At 35.1% G+C, this 12,093-nt stretch overlaps 1 protein-coding gene across 2 annotated transcripts in view; it reads right to left on the bottom strand.

Annotated features, from left to right (window-relative positions):
* Sas-4 (spindle assembly abnormal 4) overlaps positions 1–12,093 on the bottom strand; it is a 527,986-nt gene that overhangs the window by 278,436 nt on the left and 237,457 nt on the right. For both annotated transcript variants that reach the window (XM_090396928.1, XM_090396929.1), the window contains one exon: positions 6,624–7,078. In XM_090396928.1, coding sequence (XP_090253054.1) covers positions 6,624–7,078 — 455 coding nt within the window. The remainder of the gene's footprint in view (positions 1–6,623; positions 7,079–12,093) is intronic.

Here is a 12,093-nt window from a genome sequence, read left to right as displayed (position 1 = left end):
ACATCTCCATGAAGAAGTTGGCCAAGGGTGGGGAAAGTGGTGAACCCATGGCTGTCCCCTCTATCTGTTTGTAGAATTTTTCCTGCCAAACGAAATAGCCTGAGTTCATTGTAAACTGAAATAGGGCTGAGATATCGGGAGGAAATTTAGCTTGGATTAGCTCTAAGGTTTCTTTGAGGGGGACATTCGTGAATAGGGAGGAGACATCAAAACTGACCATTATGTCATTATGTTGGAGTGTAAGGTTTTCTATACTAGCTTTGAAGTGGGCTGAGTTTTTTATGTGTGATGATGTGTTGCCAGCATAGTGTGAGAGCGCATTGGCTAAATAAAGCGCTCTCACAGATTTATTGGTCACGACTGCAATTAGAACCAGTATCTATTTAGTGCATATTAGAATGAATGCCAGTTAACCTAGGAATATTTCCATGAATTTTGAATAAGCTCATATTATAGGACTCTGGCTGGCCCAGCAATAAAAAATAAATTTGCTAGTATCTGAAAAGGAAGCATTCCTAGGTAGAGTTGAGTAGGGCATTATTAAGGAAGTAAGTTAGTATATTAAATAACAATAGCGAAAGAAAACAAGATTTAACAACGCTGAAGGAAGAGTATTATGGAGGGATGTGGACATAAGAAACAGATGGAAAATATACTTTGAGGGACTTTTGAATAAGGAAAATGCAAGGACTCAACAGAGGCAGCCTTCTGAGGGGATGGTGCAGAACATCAGCAGAGTGGAAGTGACGGAGGCCACGAAGAGGATGAGGAATGGAAAATCGGTGGGCCCCGACAGAATTCCAGTGGGGGCATGGAAGGCACTGGGAGAAGAGGGAATTGACCTGCTGTGGGACCTGTTCATGAAAGTTTGCCAACAGGAAAATATACCCAAAGAATGGAGGGAGAGTACTCTTGTCCCCATCTACGACGGTAAAGGGGATGCACAAGACTGTAAAAATTACAGAGGAATAAAGTTGATGTCCCACACAATGAAAATCCTAGAAAGGGTTCTTGATGGTAGATTGAGGAAGGAGGTGGAGATTGCAAAGGAACAATTTGGCTTCATGCCTGGTAGACCAACAACAGATGCTATCTTTCGGTTATGGCAGATGGAAAAGTATCGAGAGAAACAAAGGGAGCTACATCTGGCATTTATTGATATGGAAAAAGCATACGACAGAGTGCTAAGGCAGGAAGTCTGGAGGTGTCTGAGGGAGAAGAAGGTTCTGGAGAAATATGTCAGGTTGGTGCGGGAAATGTGCAGAAATGTGAAGACAAGTGTTCGGACCTGTCTGGGACAGACAGAAAGTTTTCAAGTAACAGTTGGCTTGCATCAAGGCACCATTTCTGTTTAATATTGTGATGGAGGTGGTAACAGAGGAAGTGAGAGAAGATGCGCCTTGGACAATGTTGTATGCAGTGACATCTTGCTGTGTACGAATTCAAGAGAAGAAGCGGGAACTAAACTGGAAAGATGGAAAAAAGTACTGGAAGAGAGAGGTATGAGACTGAGCAGAAGTAAGACAGAGTATATCTGTTGCACAGAGGGCGGCGAACAGGAAACAGATCCGGAGCGGGAAGGAAATGTCATCAGAAAGGTGAGAGACTTCAGATACTTAGGTTCAACAGTGGAAAAAGATGGAGGAGCTGAGAAGGAAGTGGGATGCAGGATACAAGCAGGATGGAGGAACTGGAGGGAGATGGCGGGAGTGTTATGCGATAAGAGGGTGCCGATCAATCTGAAAGGCAAAATCTATAGGACAGTAGTGAGGCCAGCTATGACATGTGATATAGAAACTGTGGCCCTGAGGAAAAATATCATCAGCATGATGGAAGTAGCAGAGAGGAGAATGCTTAGGTGGATGTGCGGTGTCACCAGAAAGGATGGTCTAAGAAATGACTATGTGAGGGGAACAGTGAAAGTTATGAACTTAGGAGTGAAGATACGGGGGCAGGGTTGAGAGGGTTTAGTCATGTGATGAGGAGGGAGGACGAATATGTGGAAGAAGGGTCATGCAGATAGATGTGCAAGGAAGGAGGAAGCGTGGGCAGCCAAAGAAGAGATGGAGGAAGCTGGTAGAAAAGGACTTGAGGATGAAGAACTTGGATGTGGTGACAGCCCAAAACAGGAGGATGTGGAGGAGACTCATCATCAACGGTGACCCCACTTAAGTGGGAGAAGCTGCAGAAGAAGAACAGGACAGTGGTAAAAAGCACTGACCAGGCATGCAGTCAAGAATATATATCCATACTTGAAGTAGAAAAACCCATCAAAGGCCTGAAATGTTGAAAGACAGCAGAAGTAGATGATTTTGAACAGCAATGCTCAAGTATGGAGATATAAAAGTCTTACAGTGGCTGCACTGCAAAGTTCAGAAGGCCAGACAGAGGGACGAATTCCTTTATGAGTGGAGTAGAGCATTCATAGTACCCATACATAAAAAGGGAAATAAAACTTAATGTGAGAATTACAGAGGTATTTCTCTACTGAGTGTTCCTGCTAAGATTTATGCAAGTATATTTGAGAAACAGTTCAGAAGGATTGTGGAAGAAAAGACTGGTGAAGAACAAGCTGGATTTAGGCCAAATAGAGGCTGACAGGATCAGATTTTCACTTTACGACAAGTAGTTGAGAAATCACGGGAATATTACAAAGATCTGTATTTAAGTTTTGTAGATCTGGAAAAGGCATATGACAAGGTGCCAAGAGAGAAGCTATTCAAAATGCTACAGTTATATGGTGTCATCATCAAATTCCTGCCATGTACCCTCAAGGGGTGTACAGGATATGATGGTACTACATGAAAAATTTACATCATTACTAACTTCCTATCTACAATTTTCCTCCAAATCAGTCTGTTACTTCTCAAGACTCCAACATTACCAGATCTTATATTTCTATGTCTAAGGCACTTTGTACCGTATCAATCCACCTATATCTTGGTCTTCCCCTGGGTCGTTTTCCTGCCAACTTGGCAGAGAACACTTGTTTTGCTAATCTTTCCTCGCCCATTCTGTTTAAGTGACCATACCACCTGAGATTAGCTCTGCTAACGCATTCCTGGATGCTAACAATGTCAAGTTCTTTCTTAATATCCTCACTTTTAACATGATATTTCCATTGATGCCATCTGTTCATGCCTGTAATCTTTCTCAGGACTCTGATATCTGCAGTCTCTAGTCTTTGGTCAAGTGTTTTACTTCTGATCCAGCTCTCAGATCCATAAGTTAAAACTGGTTTGAACACTGTCTTGTATGCAACAAATTTAGTATTCCCACTAATTTCTCTCTTATTCCATATGAATTCAATTGACTTCCTACCATACCAGCTTTGTTCATTCTGTTATCTAATTCCATATTTAATTTACCATCTTCACTAAAAAATCGTGCCTAAGTAGCTGAAATGTTTTACTTGTTCCACAGGTTCTCCATTCACAACAAAGGTGACATTTTCAATGATTCTGCCTATTTTCATTGTCTTTGTCTTTTTATTGCTGATTTTTATACTATATCTATTACAACAGCTATTCAATTTAGTCAGAGAATCTTGCAGACTTGTAGCGGATTTATTTAGAAGTATAACATCGTCTGCATAAAGCAAAGAGCTGACATTACATCTCCAATTCTGATATCATGTTTAATACCACTTTCCTTCATAATGTGATCCATATAGATAATGAATAACAGAGGGGATAATGTACATCCTTGTCTCAAACAAGATTTAACATTAAACCATCTTCCTGTACTTTCTTCAATTCTAACCGCTGATTGCTTGATATAATGCCCGATTGACACGATATAACTGTAGCGTATTGAATAGCTTCTCTCTTGGCACCTTGTCATATGCCTTTTCCAAATCGACAAAACTTAAATAGAGATCTTTGTTATATTCCCATGATTTCTCTACTATTTGTCATAAAGTGAAGATCTGATCCTGACAGCCTCTATTTGACCTGAATTCAGCTTGTTCTTCACCAAGCTTTTCATCCAGAATTTTTCTCAACCGTTTCTCAAGTATACTTGCATATAACTTACCAGGAACACTCAATAGGGATATACCTTTGTAATTCTCACATACATCTTTGACCCTTAAGCATCCCTTATGTTATATGTCAATGGGCATTATATCAAGCAATAGTTTGTCTTTATTTGAGTTGCAAGTCAGCAGTTAAACCTGGTGTCAGACAAGAATATACATTATCCTCTCTGTTATTCATTATCTATATGGAAAACATTATGAAGGAAGGTGGTATTAAAAATGATATCAAAATTCGAAATGTTAATCTCAGCTATTTGCTTTATGCAGACGATGTTATACCTCTAAATAAATCCACTACAAGTCTGCAAGATTTCCTGACTAAATTGAATAACTGTTGTATGATATGAAGGTCAGCAATAACAAGACAGTTATTGCTGATCTTCTAACACAGCTCTAGCATCAGTAAGAAATAAAACACTTGACCAAAGACTAGAGATCACAGATATGAATGTCCTGAGAAAGATTACGGGCATGAAAGATGGCATCAATGGCAATATCATATTAAAATCGAGGATATTAGGAAAGAACTTGACATTGTTAGCCTCCAGGAATGTGTCAGCATTGCTAATCTCAGGTGGTATGGCTGCTTAAACAGAATGAGAGAGAAGAAAGATTAGCAAAAGAAGTGTTCTCTGCCAGGAAAAAGACCCATAGGAAGACCAAGATATATGTGGATTGATACAGTAAAAAGTGCCTTAGAAGACAGAAATAATATCTGATAATTCTTCATTTATTGGAGTCTTGACAGGTAACAGATGGATTTGACGGAAAATTGTAGATAGGAAGTTATTAATGATGTAAACTTTTCATGTGGTACTATCATATCCTGTACACCCCTTGAGGGCACATAGCAGGAATTTGATGATGACGACAATAAAAAGATCATCTTTGTCATGAAAATTAGAATTAACGTTATTTTCTGTCTTAAAAAAGGAATTAAAATGAACAGCATGAAATAATTTTTCTGCACTTCTCTTTATAGAGAATCTTATTATTTTTCTTTTAATACGCTATAATGTTGTTTTTTTACTTTGCTATTTTGTCGTAAAAATTTGTGCTACTTTGAAATTTTTTCATCTATGACACACTGCTATGAAAATTTAAAAGACAGTTTCACTACTGGCAGACTATATTCTTACTTACTAAATAGTCTTATAATAGGCACATTTCAAAAAATGCCTGTGATAGCATTGCTGGAGAGGGGGGGGGGGAGGAAGAAGAAGTTTAGCCATTAAAGTCGAAATACAATTTGGTTTATATTATGAAAAATTTGGAAATGAAATTTCATTTTTTGCACATGTACCTGTATATATTTTGAATGATAAATTATAGCAAAAGTATTGCTTCTTCAAAATTACTACATAATATCTACACCAGCAGAAAAATATATATAAGTTTAGTACAACTGTAATTGTAATGATCAATTCTGGGAAGCAAAGAAAGTTGAAGCTCAAAGAACTATACATCTCATCATATAAATTATACATTACACGATATGATTCAAGATTTATGTATTATTCTCTATAATGCAAAATTGTAAAAGTGTGAACCTTCATGCAATCTGTGAAGTAGTCTTCGAACTATGATAATGAATAAAAAATAAAGAAAACTGAATCTAGAACATATGGGGGAGGGGTATATTTTTTTAAGAGTCAAAATTTCATTAATTTATACAATAATTGTTTTGTCAAACAATTATTGTATATAATTTTACTGTCGATTAATTGAATTGTACTGTCGAGAATAAAATGTACTGTCGATTAAGATATTAAACATAATTAGCAGAAAAAAGTATGAAATTATCTCTTATTTTGCACTGGCATTAAAAACTGTAATTATATGATAAAAATAATTTGTAGGTATTTAGTCTAATATAACTAAGATTCCAGTTATCGAGCATATAGCAAGGAACTGTGTTTTTTGCTATAGGCAATTGAATGCAGCTATGAATGCAAGTTAATCTGGTTAAGTGCTCTCTTCAGTATGATGGCCAACTTGAACTTCTTATTCATGTTCTTTCAACAGATAATATGGATCATATCCAGGTTTTGTTGGATGTATATATATATACATTATGGGCTGTAGGGACATTAAGAATAACAAAGCATTATACTGTGTTATTTGACAAAAAAAAAACATTCACTTTAGTACAATTTCCAGATTTATATATATATATATATATATAAAGAAAATTTACGAACTAGAAATTCTACTTCAACCAGTGATCATACAAGTAAAGAACATGCATATTTCAATAATAAAAAAAAGCATGTATGCATTTAGAATGTCAAGAGATAAAGAGAAACACTAAAGTAGCATAGGATTAATATTAACTCAATTACATGCCACATCAATTATTATAAAACATAAATGAAAAGAAAGAAGATCCCAGTGAATTAATAAAAATTTAAATGATAATATAATGATTATAAGTTTAAACACATTTGATAATCCTTTGCTTCTTTAAAGGGATAAACAATCCTACACTTGACTATTTGCCCTTTATTTCTTTTCTTTATTATTTGCTGATTATAACTTAAAGAACATAAAATTTCCTCTAGCTACAGAGGTTTTAAAAACTTACCACCACGATTTTCAGCACATATAGCAACATCTTCTCCATCTGGTTTGTCTGAATCACTTCCACAATTCTCCTCTGAACATAAACTTTCTTTCCAACTGTAATCATCATTAAAACTCTTCATATTCACATCCACCTCATGTTCAGATTCTTCATTTATTGTAAGAAGTGAATTTTTATCTGCCTTATATTCATAACTAATATCATTCATTTCATTTCCACTACAAACTTCAAAACTAGAATCTTTTGCTGTATCAAGCAGTTCTAATTCACTTTTATTAGTATGTGAAGCATCACATAATCGCAAATGATAAACTTTTTCATCAAGAAGTTTCTGTTTGGCTCTTAAAATCTGCAGAAAGTTCTGTAGCTGTTTAGTGCCTGGTGAGGGACAAGTAGTATTATTTTCATTATTTATGTCATGTCGATCAGAAGTCACTTGATTAAAATGATCATCCCTGGAAAGAAACAGAAAAATGTGTAACTTCAGGAAAACTATTGATTTACTTTTAATAAATGACTGCTGCCAAAATATAATGTACAACATTGAATTAATTACCAAGGAGTAGAAAGCCACAAAAAAGCTTCAAAGCAAAAATGAAATGGCAGCAGACCCTCACAGAAATCAGGAATGTGTTTCATAATAAAAGATGTACCGTATTTTATCTAATAAAGGTGATCTGGAAATCCTTCAGGATGATTTAACCACACTACTGGCCAAGATGTCTATAGACATCAACGTTATCAGGGATGCGAAGTGCATATTAAAATTGTAATACCATTGATATTACATTGAAATATATGATGGATACGAAGCGTATGAGGATGCGTATTTGATCCATAATGGCCGGTAAGGTGGTTAAACAGAATGACAGTGTGGGCAAAGGATAATGGTAGTTATTTCAATGTGGCACAGAGTAAGGTTATTCACTAAGGAAATTGAATGGACTAAGGACATTGGGTGATGGTAGATAGGGAGCTAAGTTCAGAAGGCATATTGCAAAATGGCCAAAAGCTGAGGAGATCACTTGGATGTTGAATACAGATGAGGAGGTTATTAGCCCACTGTATAAGACTTTGACACAGATAAATGAATCTAGACACACACACATGAACTACTGTATACAGATTAGATTGCCTTGGTTTCTTAGGATGAAGAAGTGGTGTGAATGAACAATATGGAAAAGTGTCCAAGATGGTGTCAGGTCTGAGGAGTGAGAGTCCTGTGAGATTGGAGTGAAGGTGTGTTAGTTACAAAGTTTAGCTGATAGGTAGAAAACAGGAGATATAAAAACATAAATCACTAAAGTGGTTTGTTTTGTAATATAGATACATATAAAATTTTCAAAGGTTTCAATATGACAGGAGTAGTAAAATCATATTATTTGATCTTAAATAATTAACATTTGTAAATAAATTTTAACTGGTGAAAATTCATTCATTTTATTTAATTATATTCTATTTGACATAGCTACACTATTTTTTGGATCAAATTTAGAACAAAACACTAGATTATCCTTGGTGAAGAAACAATTAAAAATGAGCATAAGAAAAATTAATTGATCATCAAAATTAGGATACAAATGCATTATAACTGTTTATGCTAGTTGCACTTAGCTCACTGTTCAGCGATGTGTCTAGAAAAGGCGCATATGAATTTCTTTTTCATAACAAAAAGAAAGTTTATTAAAAGCATCTGTTCAATGAGCATGTTTCCTTCCTTCCTGTTTTACAATTATGCCTTAGACCAGTGTTTCTCAAACTTCAATTATCCGTGTACCCCTTCTTAAATTTTCAATATTATCAAGTACCCCCTTATCAAAATAATAATAGTAATAATAAATAAGTATATTTCATTGTAAATGTTTATTTTATTTGGATTTGTAAATGTAAACAAAAACTATGATTTATTTTTAATAGAACAAAATTTATAAAGATACTATAAATTTTTACTTAATTTAATTAATTTATCATCAAAGAGAAGTGAAATTGCTTATGGCAGGATAAGATTTCAAAAAAATTTGGCTCTACAGTTGTTAATTTCAATCTCAGATGCAGTTCGACATCTATAATGCGGTTCCTCTTTGTCGTCTTACTATCTGCAATGACCTAAAATCCAACTTCGCACAGATATGAACTTGGAAATGGAAAAATGAACCTTAGTGCTTTATTTGTTAATTCAGGAAATTCATTCTGCATTGTAAGCAAAATGATGAAAACGTATTTTCGTTGTATTTATTTTTTAGGTAATCATCAGAAACTAGTTCTAAAAGTTGTTCTTCTATTGGCGACAGACCCTTTGGCAATGATTTCTTTGTATAAGATAGTGAATAATATATTTCAGTGTATAAGATACTGAAAGAGTATCTTATACACTGAAAATTAATGTCAAATTCAGGCAAATGCTTTTCTAGATTCATTTGTAAGCTTTGTAAATGCTGCATGATAGCAAATTTCACAACATCAATTTGTTCATTTGAACTTGCAAATCATGAAGAGAAGGAAACGCATCAAATTCTCCATTACCAATCTGCTCTTGCCATATCTTCATCTTTGCCAATGTGGTGTTCACTTTGTCTTGGACATGAATTATAGAAATTTCCTTGCTTTGTAAAGACAAATTAAGATTATTTAATACAGTAAATATATCTAAATATATATCTAATATATCTGCTAATTGACTGAGCCATTTCTAATTATGTAAATGTTTTTTCAATAGAAAATTTTCATCAAGAAAAACATATAAGAAGCACATATCACTTCTAAGTGAGGAGTTTCAGAAAAGAATGCCATTGAGTAATGAAGATGAAGTCTGCATAAAAGTGACCGAGGATCCATTTTCTGTTGAAGCAGGAAATCTACCTGTCAAACTCCAGATGGAAGTTATTTATCTCCAGTGTTCTGAAAACTATCGGGTCAAGCATAGGGAGAGTACTTTACAAGAGTTTTATTCTATTCTGGATCAGGATAAATTTAAAAGTTTGTTGGATACTGCCTACCAGGTGTTTGGGAGCACATATACTTGTGAACAAACATTTTCGGTCATGAACTTGAACAAAACCAAGCAGCATTCATCTTTAAGTGATATCAATTTAGAGGCCATATTAAGAACGGCCACTTGAAACATGACCAAACTTTGATAAAATAGTGGCAACAAAGAAATATAATGTGTCACATTGTGATATTCAGTCACTGATATTTCACTGAGAATAAGTGCGATATTCTCAGTGAAATTATTAGTAAACTTTGTGTTTACGTTTAAGTTGTTTTTATTGAGAAATTTTGCAGCTATATCTGTTTGTAAATAATTTTGATTATAATTTTAATTGTAACTCTCTAAAAAATTTAAATATGTATATTAATTAGTATTTACTGTAGACCTACTAACATATTTACTTAAGTTTAACTGTAGTGGATAAGTCTAAGATTCTCGGTCCAAAATGATCTGGCTCTTGATCAGGTGGTCCAAGTTGAGTTTGGCCCTCAAAGACAATCAAGTTGTGTAGGCCTGTTATACATGAAACTTTTTCAGACTAATTTTCAGGCTGAAATTCATGGTCTTTTAATAAATATCATTCAATTCTTTCCTCTTGTTATCTTGAATTTAAGAAAAACCTTATGGCACAAGTATCTCTTTGTTAGATCCTGGATGAAGAACTTTTATAAAGAAACTATTCATTCAGGATTTAACAAGTTTAATATAACAGCTGTAAGAGAAACTTGTACTCCAGCAGAAGATAAGGAAATTATTTACAAAAGAATAAATGTATCTCTTTATGTAGATTTATAAGATTCAATGTTTGGTGTCGAGGCTAGCTGGTGAACGGACATGCTATCGGAGAGCTCCTGAGAGATTTGTGTTTTTTGTTGATTTATTGATGTTTTGGATTCAATTTAATGGACTTAAGTGTGTAATTTTGTATATTATTGGAGCTTTATTAGCGTGGTTAGTGTACTAAAGTGTTTTATAACATAATCTATGTCGGGAAGTCGCCGCTAGATGAATTCGTAATGTGTAGTGTTCGTGCAAGCTCCAGATAAGATAAGTATCATTTTCAGTTATCGATACAAATTACTTAATATTGTGTAGTTTTGTTTTGTTTGCCTTGCGTATTCTAGTGCGTCTATTTTTGGTGTGTTATAACGTATAATTTGACAAAACACGTTGTAAATAAGTATGGCACCTGTGCGAAGGAAAATAGCGGCCAGTAACGAAGGTTCGCCATCGTTATCAAAGAACGGTATCATAAAAGAAATGAGTCAGTGTACTAGCTGTGAAATGTACGCTTTGCGGAGTGCGGTCGGAGTGTGGTTAGATGATAATAAAGGATTGAATGTGTGTAGAAAATGTAGGGAGAATGAGGAATTGAAGCGTATTTCGGATCGTGAGCGTGATATTTTTGTCAACCTTCAGAATGAAGGAAATAGCGATAGGACAAGAAACGGCAAGGTTGTACATGAAAATTGCGAGAGTGTGAATATAGAAAGTGTGAATGATAGTATAAATGGTTTCTCAGAGAACAAAAAAGATGAGATAGATGCATTGAGTGAGATCGCGTTGTTGAATAGTGCAATAGAAAGAGCAAAACAGCAGCTAGAGTGCATGAACAAATGTAGACTGAATGAACCAACCAATAATAAAAGGTATGACAGGAAAAATAGACGTATGAATGTGAACATGAACAAAATGAAGGATAGAGTGCTGTATGGAGACTTGTTAGTACGAGGTGTGTTAGTAGAGGATTTGACCAAATCGTACCAACCTGGTGCGACCATAAAGGACGTAACTGAGTCTATTAGAGAGCAAAAGGAAAGGGTGAAAGAAATGATTGTTGTGGCAGGTACGAATGATTTGAAAGGAGATAAAATGGAAATGATAGAAGACCTGAATGAATTGTTTGAGGTAGCAAAAGAAAAGAGTGAGAGAGTTAGAATGATTAGTCTTTTGCCACGGTATGAAAGTGAAATGTTTAAAAGGAGGGCTATAATTGCGAATGACTTTATGCGTGGGTTATGTATGACGATTGGTGTGGAATTTGTGGATGTGTGGAGTGAGTTTGATGGGCGAAAGGATCTATATAAGATGGATGGCTTGCATTTGAATGGTTACGGTGTAAGAAGACTTCAGAAAGTGTTGCTGAATGTAGTGGATGTGCAAATTCAGGGAAACTAGATTTGTTAAGGGGGGGGGGGAGTAGAGATACAGTCCTTATGGAGGCAGTTGAATGTAAGAATGAATATAATATGCCAGAGCAAATAAGGACAACAAATTTGAGTGGGATAGTTAATATAAGGCATCAAGGTAGGGTTGGGGCTAATGGGGGTCTTAAATTCATGTACACTAATACTAGGAGTATTAGGAACAAGAAGGAAGAGTTTTTGGCCATGGTTGGCACTTCCAGACCACAGGTTATAGGTATTAGTGAAACATGGCTGACTGTAAATGATATAACTAGTGGGATTGAATGTGATG

Source organism: Typopeltis vanoorti, chromosome 8 (genome assembly GCF_054136105.1).
Source record: "Typopeltis vanoorti isolate ZY-2024b chromosome 8, IOZ_Tvanoo_1.0, whole genome shotgun sequence".
NCBI classification, from domain to species: Eukaryota; Metazoa; Arthropoda; class Arachnida; order Uropygi; family Thelyphonidae; genus Typopeltis; species Typopeltis vanoorti.
This window is presented reverse-complemented; position numbering and strand designations above follow the sequence as displayed.